Here is a 19,000-nt window from a genome sequence, read left to right on the forward strand (position 1 = left end):
TATAGAGAATCACGTGCTGCACAATTCACGGGATTAAAAACAGTGATTCCTGTTTCCGAGTGGATTTCACTCTGCGCCTGTTTGGGAAAACAGCTGCTTATGCTTAGCTTAGCAAAACACTTCTCTGTTTTCCTAGCCCAGGTCAGGGTGAGGCGGGGCTTGTTAAGGTCCATGGAGATGTTCATTTAGTGGCATTTTCTGTCCCCATCCCCCAGGAGGAGGGGGTGGATGCAAGAGGAGTGGTATGGGAATGTGGCCTCTGGTTTTCCAACCTCTCGACAGTGTGTCAGAAAGACAGCAGCCCATTGGAAGCCAAGGCAACACTGTTGGTGTCACTGGCCCTGGGTTGTCTTTGCCAAAACACTGGCTTGCTTTAAGATAGGCATATATGAATGAATTCGTTTATCATGTGAATATTTGATATACATACAAATTTATCAAAATCGATATATACAGATAGATCAGTATTTGAATGCAGTGTTTTCTCGAAAAGCAAATACATTTTTTTCTGGTTCTAAAAATAATCATGTACAAATTTCAAACAGCGTGAGGGCAGGGCCCGTTAAGGAGAAAGGAAACTGGGTTGCCCTTGATCCCACCCTCCAAAGAGAACTGCTGATGCTTGTTCTATCTGCAATCAGGAGTTTTAAATTCTTTTTTTTTTTTTTTTAAGATTTTATTTATTTGATAGAGAGTGAGCCAGAAAGAGAGAGCATGAGCAGGGGTTGCGTCAGGCAGAAGGAGAAGCAGACTCCCCACTGAGCAGGGAGCCCGATTCAGGGCTTGATCCCAGGACCCTGGGATCATGACCTGAGCCGAAGGCAGACCCCTAACCGACTGAGCCACCCAGGCTCCCCAGCAGTCAGGAGTTTTAAAAGCATTTTAAGTAGGATGAAACTCTACTATGAAGTGGTTTTGACCCTAGTAGTGTGTCATGGACATGTCTTGATATTGGTAGGTATAGATTTTCCTTGCCCTCTTTTAACCACTTTATTCTGTTATACTGATACCATAATTTAACCAGTTAGCTATTAATAGATTTTTTTAAGTTGTTTCTAATTTTCCCTATAACGAGCAACACCAAAGTGTTATAGTCACTTGTCTGTGCCCTTACTCACTTATCCAAATTTTTTTCTTTATATAAATTCTTAGAAGTAGATTTCCTGGGGTAATGAGTATGCCCAGCAATTTTGGAAGGTTGTCACAGATGATACTACTCGAACCAAGTCTGCCAGTACCTACTTGACAAGTTTCTCATCAACACGGGGCATTTTTGTTCTGGAAGTCATTATTTTAATGTACAAAATTTTTGTGCCATTATACCGTCTCATTCCTCCTCTCTTCTATCTGTAGTAGCCTAATGACTTCACCCATTTCAACTGTTGAAAGTGTATAAGAAGGTTGATAGGAAACAACAACAACAAAAACGTACAAAGTTAATTCAGAAAGTAACCAATTTTTTAATCCAAAATAAATACAGCAGTTTATACTCTTGGACTAGTAGTAGTAGCTATAACCTTGCTAAAATGGGATCCAACTAACTGCTTTAGCTGTACAGAGTCACAGTCAAAACTTATAGATTTTCAAGCCATCAGGAAAATATAGATTTCCAGGCCATGATCACGTTTGTCTCTTCTCTTATCGTCCTGCCTCCCGCCTCTTCTGTACCCCAGTGGCCTGACTTCCAACCAGACAGAATTTTAATCTCCCTTCGGTTTCATGGGAGGTGGTATAGACAGCGGGTCTCAAATTCATAGATAAACCTCCTGTAGGTTTATCTTCCCAACACTAATGCAAATGACTAAAAATCACAAATGAAAATTTTCCTTTCCCTCAGGAGATTAAAAAGAATGTTTATCTCTGACACAGACTCCCAACTAAAATGGCATTCTTTAGTTTTTAGTTATACCAACAGATTTTCAAGGGGTTGGAATATAAGCAGGTGGGTTACTGCTCTGTAAAAATGATTGAGCATGGAGGAAAGACTCTGAAACTCATGTTTGCTCTTCACTGGCAGCTAAGCGCAAAGAAGAGAATTCATATATCACTTATATATGTGCTTGAAGTACTATTAATTTCTCTTATTATCTAAGAATTTCAACTTACATTATAGAGTGTAACTGCACCAAGCACCGTATTGATTGATCCAAGACACATTCTCATAGTGGGAGAGAATGTAAGTAGGAGGGTTATTACAAAAATCAGCTTACTATGATTTTTTTTAAAGGTTTTTTTTTTTTAAAGATTTTATTTATTTGATAGAGAGAGATAGTGAGAGCAGGAACACAAGTAGGGGGAGTGGGAGAGGGAGAAGCAGGCTTCCTGCAGAGCAGGGAGCCCGATGCGGGGCTCGATCCCAGGACCCTGGGATCATGACCTGAGCCGAAGGCAGACGCTTAACAGCTGAGCCACCCAGGCGCCCCACTATGATGTTTTTAATTAGCCAGAGTTTGTGTATATTGTAAGCAACTTTTCCAAATGTATTTTATATATTGTATTACTATGGTACAGTGATAATAGTAGTTGAGGGTGCATATTCCGTAAGTGGATTATAGCATCAGTTCTCATGACAGCCGTAAGAGGTTATTAAAACTGTGTTTACTGAATTTTTCACTGCTTATTTTGAGGTTGAGAGAACGGAATTGCAATGAGGTTAAATGACTTGCCCAAAGTCAGCCTGATATCCAGAACTGAAACCTGAGGATCTGCCCAACTCTCAGAGACCTTGCACTTGACCATGATGCTCTGCTGACTCCCCTGGTCATGGGACAGATGGTTAGTCTGTCATAGTATCAGCCATGCCTTTTGGCACCATTTGCATACAGTTCAAATTCAGTATCATAGCTCTGCTGCCTACTTTCCCGAGACGTTGTACCGCACTCTTAGGTGCTTTACTGGCTGAAAACCGTACCATAAACTATGTCAAATTGGTCATGGTTTATATGACAGAAAGAGACATAATTTTCCACTAAAATAGCAAAGGTTGGATGAATAAATTATGATATATTCATATGATCGTATTCTCTACAGTAATAAAAAAAAGAACTATTGCTACATGGAACATGGATGAATCTCATTGATACCGTGATGAGTAAAAGCAGTTGAAATGAGAGACTGTATGATTCTATTCTAAATATATATGGAATATGGAGGGGTTACCAACTGGTGGGGGGGGTGTCATAAGGGCGCCTGCTGGGATGCTGGAAATGTTTGTCTTCATCTGCACTGAGATGACAAGGGTGTATACATCTGTGAAAAGTCCTATAGCTGTATACCTAAGGTTTGTGTACTTTATTGTTTTATGTTGTATCTCAATTTAAAATCCAGATGAAAAGTAAATCACAGCACATATTTCATCTGGGGCTCCAGTGTCCATGGGAGGGCCATTTTAATCTAAGGACATCTGCATCTTAGAGTTGATGGTTAATGAGACCTCTTATTAAAGCGTGCAATACATTTTATAAAGGTTTTATCCAGAATTATAAGAAAGTTTGGGAACTGAAAGGGGACGCTCCCCATCAGCTGACCACTTTATGTGGCTCATTCTCTATACTCTTCTATCAACAGAATGATTGCTCTGCGTCTCATATAGCGAGCAGTGTTGGACTTCACAGATTTAACATTCTAAAGCAACTCTCGTGTTTCCCGATGCAGTGTTAGCCTCTTTGAATTACTTTTGCAGTGATATTCATGTCTGACTAGCACAACACCTGCCAAAAGTTGTTCCTAGATTTTAGGAGATTTTCATGTGATGTTTACAGATGGACACAGTTCATTTCCTGTGCCGTAAAACTTGGGCAGATTTTGTGCCATCATTGGAACTCCCTGCTCCGGAGTTGTAACAACCATCAATCAATCAGCCATTCCCCGAAGATTTTTTTGAAGTCTTACCATGGAAGAGTCCACTGGCTTCCTATTATAACTCTTCAAACAAAACAAAGCTCAAAGTCTGGTTGACACAGTCCTAATACTATACCTCCTAATACTCATGTCACTGTTGCATAGCTCATAGGCTTTGAGAACATTATGGACAGAAAAATTCATACTCTTGTGTTTCATGTCCTTTTGTTCATCTAATAGATACATGTGCAGCCAAATAGATCCTACTTCAATTGTTGGCACTTATTAGGTGCTTTGTAAATATTTGTTGATTTTATTTTATTTTTTCTTAAGTAGGCTCCGCACCCAACGTGAGGCTTGAACTCATGACCCTGAGATCAACATTCACAGACTCTACTGACTGAGCCAGGCAGATGCCCCAATATTTGTTGATTTTTATAAGTTAGGGAGTCAATTAATGAATAGGCAGGTGGTTGGTTGATTGGATAGTTTAGCACTGATAATTGAACAAAAATATTTACTATTCAAAACTTACCAAATTCTTCATATAAATGCCTGGCGCTGTGCTAAGTATCTCATTTAACTTTCTCAACAGCCCTATGAGGGATATATGGTTAGTATCTCCATTTCATAGACTGAGGACACTGAGGCTTAGGGAAGTGAGGTAATTTATTTACCTGAAGCCAGGACTGGCAAACTTTCTCTGGAAAGGTCAGATAGTAAGTATTTTTGGCTTTGCTGCTCAACTCTCATTGTAGCCAGAAAGTAGCCACAGACAATATGTAAACCAATGGGCTCAGATGTGTCCCAATAAAACTTTATTTACAAAAACAGATAGTGGGTACAATTTTCTCAGTGACCGTAGTTTGCTGAACCCTGTCACACCCCATCAGTGATGGAACTTTGACTTGAACCAAGGCAATGTGACTTTGAAGACCATACTGTATTTAACCAATTAGGAACAAATTATGATCCATTAAAAAAATATATTTGTTGATTTTATTTTATTTTGCTTTAGCAGTCTTCATTAATAATTATTTTAGTCTATTTACTTGTTTGTTTTGCTTTTTCCTTTCCTTCCAAAGTCTTCCTTTATCAACCACACTACTTTTCAGTTGTGAATTTGGAAGAAAATAAAACCAAAACTCACCTCATAATAATAGTCCCCTGGTCTGTATGCTGTGGAATGTGATGCCTGTTGTCATTCACATCCTTTCATTCTACACCTGCAGGCCTGCCCCAGGAGGTGTGAATCACTGTCCACTTGCCCAGAGGTATCAAGTCATGGACCTCAGGTCACACAACCAATACAAAGCCAGGACTGGAATCAGATTCTTTGGACATAAATCCCAGATTTCTTGGCTCAAATTTTCTCTTATCTTTTTTTTTCTCTCTTATTTTTTCCCCCTTCTTGCCCCTTTAAAGCTACTTGTTGTTCTTTCTGGAAAGCAAACATTTGTTAGTGTCTGCTCGGTGCTGGTACTCAGGTGGATGGAGCTGGGAATAGAAAATCAAATTAAGTGAAGGATGAGCCCCGCCTTCAGGAAGCTGTCAGCCCAGTCAGGGAGACAGGTGTTTAAGCAGGTCGTGCTATGACAGAGGGTGCATTACAGGTAGCACCTGGTGACACTGGGGGGGATGAAGACCTCTGACTTACTTCAACTTGGAGGACTCCCTCCCCGAAGCCTGGATTTCCTCAGTGGACCAACCACCTGTGTTGCCCTCTGAGCTTGAGCTAGTGACAAGGCAGAGACTGGTGTAGGGAGGAACAAGAGAGTGATGAGTTAGCAGATATTTGGGATGGCCAGTTTCATTGGGGTGGTTGGGGAGAGCCTCTTGTAGCTGAGATCTGAAGAGGGAGAACCCACCCTGCAAGGATCAGACTGAGGAGCATTCTAGACAGAGGGGACAGGGCCAGGGCCAAAGTGAAAAGACCCAAGAGTATCTGAGGAAGAAGGAGGAGGAAGGCTGGCGAGGCCGGACTGTGGTGAACCATGGGAATCGTGGCAGTACGAATCTGCAGAGGGCCTTGGCCCAGATCCTGGAGAACTGCTAACCAGGCGTGTGTTGTGATTAGATTTACCTTTTGAAGGATCATGCTAACCCAGTGGTTCTCACTGTCAGAATCACCAGGGAGCTTTCAAACATCCAGATGCCCAGATCCTATCTCAGGTCAGTCAGAACAGTATTTCATCATTGTTGTTGTTTGTTTTTCTTGCTCTTTTAAAGCTGATTAAAGGTGATGCCAGTACTTGGAGGGTACAGTAGACAAAGTAGGGAAGCCGGTTAGGTGAGGCTGTTGGAGGTCGTTTAGGTTCAGAGTGATGGTAGGCTAGGCAGCAGAATGGAGGAGCTGGAGAGAGGTATGTTTAGGAGGTAGAATCTTCTGGACTTCCTTTTTTTTTTTTTTTTAAAGATTTTATTTATTTATTTAATTGACAGAGAGAGAGACAGCGTGAGGGGGAACACAAGTAGGGAGAGTGGGAGAGGGAGAAGCAGGCCTCCCGCCGAGCAGGGAGCCCGACGCGGGGCTCGATCCCAGGACCCCAGGATCATTACCTGAGCCGAAGGCAGTCGCTTAACCGACTGAGCCACCCAGGCGCCCCTCTTCTGGACTTTTCTGATATCATCATATGTGGGTGTGGAAAGAAAATAATTCCTGGGTTGGGTGGAAATTAATTCCTGGTCGACTGGGTGGAAAGATGTTACCATATTACTGAAATGACAAATTGGGGTGGGGGAGCTTATGCTTGGCTGGATTTAGCTTGGAACCCTGATACTGTTGGTCTGTCTGTAACCAGAAGTAACTGTACTTGTATCTTTATGTGTGTTTCTGGGTACCAGCAGGGCATGCCTTCCCCTTTGGGGTAAGAGTAGCTATGGCTAGTTTTATAGAATCCTGGGTATGTTAGGCACTGTGCTGAACATTCATTTAATCCTCTTAACAACCCTGTGGGGTTAGGGGGCAGTAATCATTTTTTTACAGATGAGGAAACTGAGGCACAGTGAAATTGTAATTCACTTTCACATGATCACCAACTGTCAAGTGGAAGAGGGGTTTTGAACCTGGGTCTACCAACCTGGTTTCAAAAACTCTGCTTAACCCCTATGCTAGTCTTATACATGCAAGTTTCTGATGAGTTCATCACAGGAGATGCATGCTCATTGTTTTCCAAGAAGTGATTTATTCTCAGGTCATTATCAATGACAGTTTTCACAAGATAAACCTCTTCCTGGTTAAATATTACCTATACCTCCCCTACTGGGGCCATTTTTTTTCAAGTGAGCTGCTGGAGGAATTGGAAGATCCTGAGCACTGTTGCCTAAATAAGTAGACTGCATGCTCTATGAAGAAATCGTATCATTTTCTCAAAGGAGAGAAAGTTGGCCCAGTTCCCAATGATTGCTGGGAACAAACTTTCTGGTTTTCCATTTTGTTCTGCTACAAATAACACGTTCTATCAGTCAAGACCTGCTGGGAAAGATTTTGTCTTTCCTCATTGCAATTTAATTTTATCCTCTGTTGAACTCAGGTGCATTTTCCATACAAAGCTGAAGTGTTCAGTTAGCATTAATCTGTGTCCTTCCTGAGATGGGGCTGGCCCTCCTGTAGACTATCACGTACTTGAAAGGAATTTTCCTAATTTATAGATTTGAAGACATTTGTACACTTAAATAATTTCTTGTATCCCCCAAAACATTGCTTAACTAAGGCTCTTAAATCAGATACTCCAACGTTAATGATAGTATCCTGAAAACAATTTTCACTGGTTTGTTCGTGGATGACATGGGATGTTTAAATGAGTTAATGGATTGAGTCCTGAGGCCAGTGATGGCATAAAGTCCCATTTACAGTATCGGGCACCAAATCCTTCACATAAGTGTGTGGTTTGGAATAGGGAATGCCCCATGAGATATTGCTTGGGAAAAGTGGATTGATACTTAATGAATCTTCAGAGGCTACACTATGGGAGCAATCATCCAGTGCTCTAAAAGAGGCACAGAGAAGAAATGCCCCTTCCAAAAGAAAAGGTGTGAAGTGTGTAATTAGTCTGCACTTAGCTTGGTTGCTGTGAATCAGAAGCAGCAGCTGCTCACACTGGTGCATTTTGCTGTGCACCTTGCCCAGGGACATCTTTCTTGGAGAAAGCCTTGGGTTTGCTGCTGAAATTTATCGTTTTCCTATGTTTGTTCAAACATAAAAGCTACTGAAAATGCTTTGTCCCAGAATTGATTATGGATGGCTGTTTGCTCCATTTGGGGTTTGCTCACTATTTTTGCCAAATTTCCTGGTTGGAACTTGGATTTTAAACATACTGCTTCCCCTCAAACTCTAGAAGCTGTGATGCAACATAGCATTCAGGTCTGTGAGAGGCAAGAACCTGTTCAGAGGGGACTGCCTTGAAGAGCTGATACAGCAGTGTAAGGAGAATGGTGACGTGTGGATTTTTTAGGGAGGCCAGTGCCCTCATCTCCCTGTGGGAATGAGCACTGGACTGTCAGATCTGTGAGGAGGAGGTCTGTGATTTGTTCCGTGCCGTAGCCCAGCCCCTAGTTCTTGGCATGTGGTTATCTACTGCTGCATAACAGATAACCACAAGCTTAGCAGCTGAAACCACACGCATTTATCATCTCATAGTTTCTGTGACCCCCCTTGCTTCCTGGTTTCTAAGCAGGCTGCAATCAAAGTGTCAGCCAGTATTGAGGTCTCATCTGAAAGTTCAGCTGGGGAAGGATTCACTTCCTCAAGGGCTCTTTGAATGAGGTCCTCAGTTTCCTTCTGGCTGTTGGCCAGAGCCCACCATCAGTTCCTCACCATATGGGCTTCTTTAGCATGGCTGTTTACTTCACCAAAGTGTGCAAGCCAAGGAAACCATAGTGAGAGCAAGATGGAGGTTAGAATCTCTTATAACCTAATCATCGAAGGGTGTCTTTTTTGGCTCGGCTACATTCTACTTGTTAAAAGGAAGCTGCTAGATCCAGCCCATCCTCAAAGGGAGGAGATTACACAAGGGCCTAAAAACCTGGAGCTGGGGATCGTTGAGGGCCATCTTAGTGTCAGCCCACTACAGCATGCAGTTGGCACACGGCACATAGTTATTGAATGAATGAGTATAAGACCTGCGTTCTTGCCATTTAGGCCAAGGGCATCATTCCATTTTCCCATCACCTCTTTATAGAACTGTAAGATGAGCAAGGTCATTTTAATATTTTATATATAGTACCTACATGGTATTTACAGAGTCTTCCCCCATCCCTCATACCACCATCTGGATGCTTCATTTATTTCCAACCTGATGACCTTACCTACTTCTAAGGAGGAATGTTTTCAAGAGAAGGATCAATCTGGTGACCCCTTTGATCCGATATGCCTCATCTTCTATATTTTTCTTGCTGCACACATGGTAGGGATTTAAAGCAGTCCCCACACAGTGCTTTCTGGATTCAGAGTCTTTTGTAAATGGACTGCCCTAAGCAGCTTTTTGCTTCGGGGAATGAGAAAGCCAGGGTGAGAGTTCACGTGTAATGTGTTTTGGTTGAAGCCACTTGCTCCCTGTGGAAGCAGTCCGCTCTGCTTTCTCCCCTAAGACTTTGATATTGTTGGGGCTTTTCAGTGCATGGCAGGATTATTAACAAGAGAAAGGCCAAGTTGTCCAGCACTGCCACACTGAATCGAGAGAAACTTGCAGGCGAGAGTCACTGAACCTGAAATAAGCTTCTCTTGCCCTAGGCTTCCCCAGATTGCATGCCCCTTTTTTTCCCCCCTTAAATTCAAAAATCATAACAATATCCGTGTGAAATGGTTTGCACTCTAGCCTAAGACTCTCGGTCCTACTTTGCTAGGTTGGGTTTTTTGGGGTTTTTTTTTTTTTTTGCCTCTTTCCAGTTCAAGAGCAACCTTTACTTTGAGAAGTCTGGCAGGGGTGGGACAGACAGGTTCTGTGTCTCTGTTTAGAACTGCAGTAAAGGCTTCCCCACTACCTTCTTGGCTCTGAAACACAATGCATTAAAAAGACAAAGAAGGACAAAAATCACCATGTGGAAGTTCCATTCGTCAGGTGCCCCAGCCTGCCCATTTTCTCTCTCTCTCTCTCCTGCCTTGGCTTTGAAATTGAGTTTTTGAGTGAATCCAAAGCCAAAGGAAATGGCATTGTCTACTCAGTCCGGGACAGTTTGATCCTCATGAAAAGGAGAAATCGCCTGCATTGACAATAGGCAAGGATGCTGCTGGCAAGATCCGCAGTAGTGCAGATTTGCTACTGGGCCTCGCTGTCACCCTGCTGGGTTAGTTTTTCCAGTAATAGACTCCTCCAAGCCAAGTCTGACAATTAAGTGGTAAATACTCTGGTGAGCAGGAGTGGTGGGAGCAGAGGGATAGAGAAGGTCCGTTTAAGTAGACCAAGAGCATTAAATTCATTTCCTCCATGGCCTTCTCTGGTCACGCATCTCAATGCCCTGGAGATGAATAACTTGTAAATTGACTGGTTTCCACTAATGTTATGAATTAACAGTAAGTAAGCTGTGTCATTGCTCCACCTCCATGGGGGGGGGGGAGTGAATTCTATTAGCATTTATAATTGTGTTGCCTTTTCATATTAATTCCTTCCCATGGCTGAGGAGTTAGGAGTTTTCTCATCTGTTGATGGAAACCAGTCCCAAGAGGGTGTCCCGTCAAGTGCCGGAAAATGCATGATGATACGGGGCCATACCCTCCCTCCCCACTGCCCCACCCCCCCACCCAGGAGCTCTTGCCTCTCTTGTGAGATGCATCTGTAATGTTCTGCATATCTATGAGATAAGGCTTAAAGTATGATTCTGGAAATCTATTATTCAAAGTTAAACCAGTCCTCCTAGCCAGGAGTCCACACTTGGTGACTTGCCTTTAGTTGGCTGGGAGACTAAAATCCCTCCTTCCATGAAAGTCCCTATAGCTTCACAGAGCTCCTTTTTCCTTTGCCATGCCTCATTCTGGATTGGGTCTCTGTTTTCTCTCTTACCTTATTCCATGGCACTTGGGGGTGCTAAATGCACCAAGACCTCTGATACTGCCTTTTGTGATCCCATAGCAGCAGCAACAGTCAGGAGACGATAGAAAACATCGTTGGGATGTCAAAAGAGAAAAAAAGAAATTTCTCCCATCGGACACTGAGGCTGTAGGCTGTACATGAAGAACAGCCCTATTTGTGGATATTTATAAGGAAAGTCAGGAGAAGAACAGTGTTTTCAGTGTGGATCAGCGGGTTAGTGGTTTGATGCTATGCTTGTCTCCTTGAACATAGACATGTTTCCTAAGTTATCGACCAGCGTTTAATTTATTAATAAAGAAATCTGGTCTGTGTTCTGTCTCTGCGTCGGGCTTAGCCAAAATGCAGTTTGTGAACATGGCCAAGTTATGAATGATTTGAGCCAGGAAGCTCTTGACGGCAACTTGAATCAAAATGTGGTGAGTGGTAACCAAGGTGTTGAGGTCAGAATGAAAGAAGCTGAGGCATCCTTGCTACGTGGCTCTTTAGGTTAGAGCCGTGGGAGGAAGAGGAGAATCAGATCTGAAATCAGATCTCCTGAGAAGTGCCTGCCCTTGTCCTGATCAGAGGACACAGTTACCCACTGACCCTCGGAGGGGCTGGATCATCGCCTCTGCAGTTCAGGAAGGCCAAACAGGTCCTGCTGTTCGTCACTTTCCTTTGCAGGCACGGTTCAATGGTGTAGCCATTCACTCCCAGCAGGCATAAATCCTTTTTCCCACAAGAGGATATTGGCTGGATGTGTATAGGACTAAAGGCGCAATGTTGGATTCAAGGCAAGCAGGTTGTCTTGGCCATTCTAGTTAGCAGATGGCCAGGACTTGAGAGATTGAAGATAATCAGGATCCAAGTCAAGGGCCAAATGGCACAGTGGACTGGAAAAGTAGATGGCGGCAGATATCTGAACGCTGGGGCCTCTCTGCTTCCGTTTCATCTTGATTCCAGCAGGAGAGACCACAAGGTCCTCCTAAGGGCCTGGATTCCAGACACAGCTCTAGAGATTATTGATAACTTGGTTACGAATCTGATAGTTGGTTCAGTCCTTAACATGGTCTATTTTTTGGAAAGAGAATGTTATGAAGATTAGATTTCATCAGGCATTCCTATGAATTTGGCCTTTTGCCCAAACGTACGTGTCACGGTTTTGTGAATTGCTGATGTCTCTGTGTAGTTTGTTATATCTGAAGACAACTTAAAGGCTTTAATTCAGAGCCCTCTGTTGCGGGCATGCCGTCCTTTTGAAGATGACTAATGCCACGAAAGCTGCTCTGAAATGGAAGGGCCAGGAGCTAAGTTTTGCTGTGAGAGCACAAACCACAGGGTAAGGTGGCTGGGTAAGGGGGGGAGGAAGGGGGTTCCATTTCTTCGAGGCCATTTTAAGCTCATTTGTGCAATTGCCACCTTCTCAGTATTACTGCACAACTCCTTTGATCTCGGAGTGGAAGGTGGCAAATTTCAAGAGCCAGGAAACCTCCTCATGTGGCTTTAAAAGGAGCAGGGCATTATGAAGTTGAGTGGATGTCAAATAAAACATAAATTTGGATCTTTTGAAATGTGAGCTCAAGTAGGTATTACTTTTAGAGCCAAGTACATTGAGAAGTTCAGGGATGAAATTGCTGTCATTTGACACTCATTTAAATGTGACCGTTTGGGTCAGGTTGTTGCCCAGTCATCTCCATCCCTCTTGAATGTTGCATTTGGATTCAGTGTGACACTCCAAGCTTTGCGCATGTAATCCTTAGGACAGCATTATGAAATTATATCCCCATTTTACAGGTGAGGACACGGAAGCTCTAAGGGTTCATCCCTGACTCGAAATTTCATTTTTCCCCCCACCCCTTGCCCCCTCTACTCTGGATTGAGACCAGAATGTAAATACAGGTTGCTCAATAGCCTTCTTCACTGTAGGCATATTTCAAAGCTGTCCAAATTGCTTAGCTTATGTTTGTGAATTTTTTTTTTTTTAAGTGACAAATTGATTGAAACAGTAAATGGAAGGGATTATTTCAGTTAGGGTGGTGCCTTTACTGGAACAAACCCACTTATTAGCATGCTATTTGGATTCCCACCCTGAGTTTTGGAACCAAGACACAGACTGGAGAGTAAGCTCAGTATTATTAGTAAGTTACTTGGACCAGCCAATAATAATCTCTGTTATTTTCTCCCCTTCTCCTGATCCGTCTTCTCAACTCCAGCCATGGAAACTAGCAGTGGGGCCTGTGGAGGTGAATGGGCATTGTAGAAGGTGTTTTCATGTATGGGGTTGCTTAAAGTCTGGGGTCAAGCCTTTGAGCTTGAATGAGACCAGACCTGAGTAATCAGACATGGAGATACTGTAGCCAGAGGTGGTCAGAAAGTAAACCTGCATTAGGTTGCCTGGTTATTTTCCTCTTGTATGAGCTCCAAATGTTATTGGTAGGTTTAAGTCATGTGGGGTTAGGAACATTTTCTTTGAGTTTTCTCATCATCATATAAGACTGAATGCATTAAAAGGTCCCCCTGACTACAAAACATCGCCCCCCCCCCCACCGTTGGGATTGAAAATTAAAGTGTCTGTGAAATATTGCCCTGGTAGAGGAGGGGGAACACGGTTTTTGCGAAATGCATGAGTTAATTAGGTTGAGGGTAGATGCTGTGTCTTGGTATGTGGAGTCTCACTGAGAAACCTTTATGACAAATTATAAGCAAAGCGTATTGGTTAAGAAAATTATTGGCATCATGGTCTGTCCCCAATCCTTCACTTCTACACACACTCATAGAAACTCTAATAGCTAAATTTTCTGCTGTATTAAATGATCCAGATTAGTTAACATAACAATTATTTTATTGCTTTATGATTCTGTAGGTTAGCTGGTCAGTTCTTCTGGTTGGGACCAGTTTGGGTGGTCTCTGCAGACTTCAGGTAGTTCTTCTGAGGCTGGTGAGTCTGGAACGACCTCAGCGGGGACTGCCTGTCTGCTCCATGTTGTCTCATCCTCCAGGAGACTAGCCTGGGATTCTTCAGCTGGTGGTCTCAGGATTCCAAAGAGTAACAAGAGAGGATAAACCTCTGGCAGGCAAGCCCTATATCATGTTCGCCAATGTCCCACTGGCCAAAGCAAGTGATGTGGTCAAGCCCAGTTTCAAAGAGGGGAGAAGCTGATAGACCCTCTTGATGGGAGGAGTGGCCAAGTAAAAGCGCAGAGATACGTGTGACAGGGATGGCGGGAGTTTGTGGCCCTTTTGCCATTTCCCACAGATGTGAGAGTAACTACGGGAAGTTGAACTGGCATAAACTTCTCTGCCAGACTGAATCTGGACAAGGGAAAAGGAAGACCATGTTTTTGTCTCTAACTTCAATTTGATATGGGATATTTCTCTCAGCTCTTACTTTATTCTTTCACTTTGGAAACTTGGCCACATTTACTGGTAGACTCACTTGTCTTGCATTCTTGAGTTGTGATTCCATTTTTGACCAGGTTTTTAAAATATTGGTAAGTATTTGCTATGGTGTAAATATGAATGTTTCACTTCGGTGTATTTTTTGTGAATGTTTGCCTTTCAAGAATGTTTTGTGCTCAACCGGTACGTTAAAGCCCTGGCTAGGGCTTCCTGTCAGGCAATTTGGAGGTACGCTAATGCCAACTCCCAGAATTCTACTGTTGTGATGTGATACACACTCGGTTCTTATTCATTGATCGTTTTTTAAGTACCTGTAGTGTTTACGGTGTACTACCAAATTCCACCTCACTTTATTAGTCTGTAAACATAACACCATACCTAATGGTACCTGTGTTTGAATTTAGTCATAACTCAGGGCTCCAGACATTAATAGGTAATCACTGTTACCTCATAGAGCACGTAACCCAAATTTTTCAACCTCAACTTCTGCCCCATTGACACCTGGGGCCGGGTAATTTCTTGCTGTGTGGGGTCCTATTCTGAACATTATGACATTTTTAGCAGCAGCCCTGCCTCTATCCATGTGATGCTAGTAGCCCCTCCCTCTTCAAGCCTACTTGTGACAACCAACAATGTCTGCAGTCATGGCCCGATGTCCCCTGGGTGGGGTAGGGAGTGGGAGATAGGTAAAATCCACCTCCAGTTGAGAACCACTACTCTCACTTGGAGATGCTGAAGCAGAGAAGAGAAAGAAATGCATGAAGTATGGGTATTGTCTGAGAGCAAACTAGGAGCAGCAACCCAACGGACAATTTGTAAGGGGCGGGGGGAGGAATGTGGAAAATTTTCAGTTACCTTAAAATTTTCACCTAACATGGTGCTGAATTAACTAGGAGACATCAAGTTGGGTCTTGCTACATGTTGAAAGGTTCACCAGTATCACAACTTCATTATGTTAGAAGTGGATTAAATAAAAATATCACTCCTGGAAAAAATTCAGGAGATATGCTGACCACAGAGAATGGATTTTGGAAAACTATTTGGGAAAAGTTAGTCATCCACAAAAGTAGAGAAAAGTATATCAAGATGCACTCGATATGCCTCATTTAAGGTCATAAATGATTGATTGAGTGCCAGTCTCACTGCATCTATGCCCTGCTCGCTGCCTGAATGGCTATCCACTCCTGGTTTATTTTGGAGTAAAATCTAGATGTAATTTCATTTCATTTTATTTATAAATACTTCAGTAACGTGTCTAAAAGTACCTCAAAACCAAAATTACAGTATGCTGGTGGAATTGTAGCCTTCTAGAAAGGGCAAGAATGAGAATTTGTGCTGAGTAATATCAGAAAGTTAGGGAAAAATGGGTAAGAGGCTTGACTTTGGGGGAATTAAAAACCCCAGGGGAAATGAAGTTGGGAGACAGTTTCTCTTCAGGCTCCCCTCCTGTCCTGTCCTCCCCTCTCCTGCTTTGACTCTTAGAAATTCCTCTTACAGTATGGGGTAAAGCACAGGAGACTGGGAGCCTTAGAAAGGAGAGGGGGCTGGCAGGGCACAGATCCATTTTCCAAAAAGGAGAGAAAAAAAAACACATCACAAGAAGGTATTGAAATATTCAGTCAATGATGGATTACTCTTTGATGACTTTCAATGACTTTTTAGCAGATCCAGGTGTACTTTTAATAAAACAAAAGCAAGAGGGAAGTCTTGCAGTTGCTTTTTAAGATTTTACTGGGGCTGTGGTATTTCTCTCCTGTTCTAATGTATTCTGAGAAGTTTCTTTCTTTTGATTTAGACTTCCTCACTTGATTTTATGATATCGTAAATCTCTTGTGTTTGGTGAGAGCCATGGTCTATGGAAGACCTACACAGCCTGCTAGATAACATCTATTTTCCCCCCTTCTCTTCAGGAGATTAAACTGAGGCTGTTGTGTCTGATGCCAGAATAGATTTAACCAATCATGTTTCCTTTACATGTAGGTCAGTCCAAGGGACAATTCCGCACTGGATCCTATTATCCATGGGTTGAAGGGCGTCGTACATCATGGTAAGTAAGCCACGCACGCTTCTTTTTACTGGGATGTGAAGAGCTAAGGTCTCTACCTAAAGGAAGGGGGTTATCTTGCAGAGGACAGAGGGTGACACCCATTCCTCATCCTCTAATATTGAAGGGCATTAGAGTCATTATTTGATGGGTAAAGAGCATGCCCATTTATTACCTGCAAATGGATTTGGGTTAACAGTAAGCAATTTGTTTCTCTTCAGGTACCACTTTGAATGCCTATGTTATAAATCAAAGCACCCTAAGATGTACTATTGGTATGCGCTGAACCTGCCACTGTCTCCTGTCTCTCTTAAAAATATTCTTCTTTCAAATATCTTTGCATTAATAAATTTCTTGATTTGCCTCTCAGATTTAGGGAAAAAAATGTAAGTAGCTGTGACAAGTCATTAAACTTTGCCGCGTGTGAGCAAGCATCATCAGCTGCTAGCGTGGAGAAAGCTAGGCCGTGTTCTGGGCAGCAGACGTCTTATCCTCAGACATAAAACTGGGAGAGAAAGTAAGATAAATGGGTTCTCTCTTTCCCAACTGGTTTTTATTGGAGGAATTTCCCTGCAACTTAATTATCGGCAATGCATCATTACCTATGACATCAGAATCCTCTAATTTCAAAAGTACCCTTGTCACAGGGAGGTGTGGAGTCTTGGAGGTAATGCAGTGATTTGCAAAGTTTTAATAATCTAATTAGGATTCCAAAGACATTGACAGAAATAGCATTAGTAACCATAATAAATCTCCCCTTCATCTCCACAGCTGTGATAAAACATCTTCACACCTTTCTGGGAGGACTGTCTTTCGACATTAGCCAACTCTGCAGAGCTTAACAGACATCTTACCCCATTTCTCTCAGGGAAACTAAAACCAGTTGTCAGCGTGCGGATACTCAGTTGATCAAACCCCTTCCAGAAATCCATAGTGTAGACTGAGTTTGGGGGGTTTGAAATGTAGTAAATGATGAGTAGATCTTCATTCCCCCTGACTTTTCGTCCTGTTTTAAAACAAACACCATGGAGAGTTCTAGAATCTTCGAAATAGGTACCTATTCTTCGGTCAGAGAGGAAGCGCTCCACCAGCTATGGCCTTTAAGTAGATCTGTGTGTTCTTATTTCCGCAATGATAATTGAAGGAGATTCCGAATGTTAAAGGTAAGCAGAGGCTTCTGTTAGCTCCCAGATCCCCAAATCTCTGTGAACTCGCTGCGTAGTCATCATTTGGTTCATGGGCTCTCTGCTAACATAATCGTGTTATCCTTGCTCAGTATCCACAATTACCCTTCCAGAGGCTGTTCTGTATATGCTCTTCTATGTTTCCCTGTTGCTGGGAGGGTGGCAGAGATGCCTGGGATGTGGTTTCAACACTACTTCCTAATGGAGAAGTCAGAGGAGACCTACCAGAAATAATTCCCTGCAAAAGGGAGTTTACTTACTTATACAGCAGAAGTGTGGCAGGCCCCCTGTGTGTGATTGAGAGACGCGCAGGGAGGTGTCTGGAAGGGAGGTGAGGCAAGGTGCTGCCTCTCTTTTCCCCTCCAGCCTGCCTGGGGTGGCTCTCCCTCCCAGCTTTTGCATTTGCTGTTTCTGCTGCTTCTGTCCGGAAAGTTCTTGCCTTAGCTCATCACAAGGGTGTCTCCCTTTATTATTTCAGGTCTCAGTTCAGATTCATGCCTCCTCAGAAAGTTCTTTCTTTATTATCCTATCAAATGCCCCACCCGCTCCCCACTCCCACGGCTCCCTGTCATGTCATCCTAAGTTCCTTTCTTCGAACCACTTAAAAGTATCTGAAATAACTGTGTGTTTTATTTACTCATGTATTACCTACTAAAGTGTCAGCCTCGGGAGGGCAAGACACCCTGAGTGTGTGGTAAATAACAAGACGCTCCGTAAATGTTAGCCAAGTCAGATAAACCTACAAATAAGTGAAAATATCAAAATATAGAACTGGAAGAAGAGGAGGAGAAACCAAAGGCCACTTGAGTTTTGCTTTGACTGGGAAGAGTAAGGAGTAAGAGAACATCTTGGAAATCTGACTTTGTCCCCACCCCCAGTTCTCCGGCTATTGCTGACTTCATTGTGGTAACAGTCCTCCCTTTTGTTGTTCTTCCAACAGAGAATGAACATTTGAAATGGCTAAAACAACTTTTGTTGGAACTAGAAGCATTTTCAAGTTGAAGGTTCTGTGAGGGAATTGAATGATCTGTTAATTTGATGGGACATAAATAATCGTGCCCTTCACAGAATCTCTGGCTTGGAAATGATGATAGAAATGTGTACAAAGGAAAAATCAATATGAATTTCTGTTACAGTTCAGAATTGGTTTTATTTCTTCAGCTCTGGGAGTCATATCTTAGAATATTAATTCCTCATTAAGTCTTAAGTTTGTTTGTTTTTTTTTAATAGGAAGAATCTTATATATTCTTTGAGCTGAAATGACAATGAGAAATCTGGTCGCCCCCCACCGAGGCAGACTGCAAGGTGGGGTTTTCAGTGCAGGCGAATTTGCTGGCAGGGAGAGCTAAAGAGGAGAGGGAGAAGCAGGGCCGGGTGGGGACAGTGTCGGCACCACAGTATAGGTCTGATCTCTCTGAACAGGGAGGGAATCTAGGAGGACTGCCTGGAGGCAGCTCTCAGAAAGTCTTGGCCAGGCCATTGAAGCACCTCAGAGCCAAGAGTGCATGTGAGAGGCGTCCTGTGTT

General features: G+C 42.8%; 1 protein-coding gene across 4 annotated transcripts in view; it reads left to right on the top strand.

Moving 5' to 3' along the window:
• The window catches only part of PTPRG (protein tyrosine phosphatase receptor type G), a 701,636-nt gene that overhangs the window by 516,202 nt on the left and 166,434 nt on the right, over positions 1-19,000 (top strand). For all 4 annotated transcript variants that reach the window (XM_032411651.1, XM_032411652.1, XM_032411653.1 and 1 more), the window contains one exon: positions 16,227-16,293. In XM_032411651.1, the coding sequence (XP_032267542.1) occupies positions 16,227-16,293 (67 nt within the window). The remainder of the gene's footprint in view (positions 1-16,226; positions 16,294-19,000) is intronic.

The sequence above is a fragment of the Phoca vitulina genome, unplaced genomic scaffold (assembly GCF_004348235.1).
Source record: "Phoca vitulina isolate PV1807 unplaced genomic scaffold, GSC_HSeal_1.0 scaffold13, whole genome shotgun sequence".
Lineage (NCBI taxonomy): Eukaryota > Metazoa > Chordata > Mammalia > Carnivora > Phocidae > Phoca > Phoca vitulina.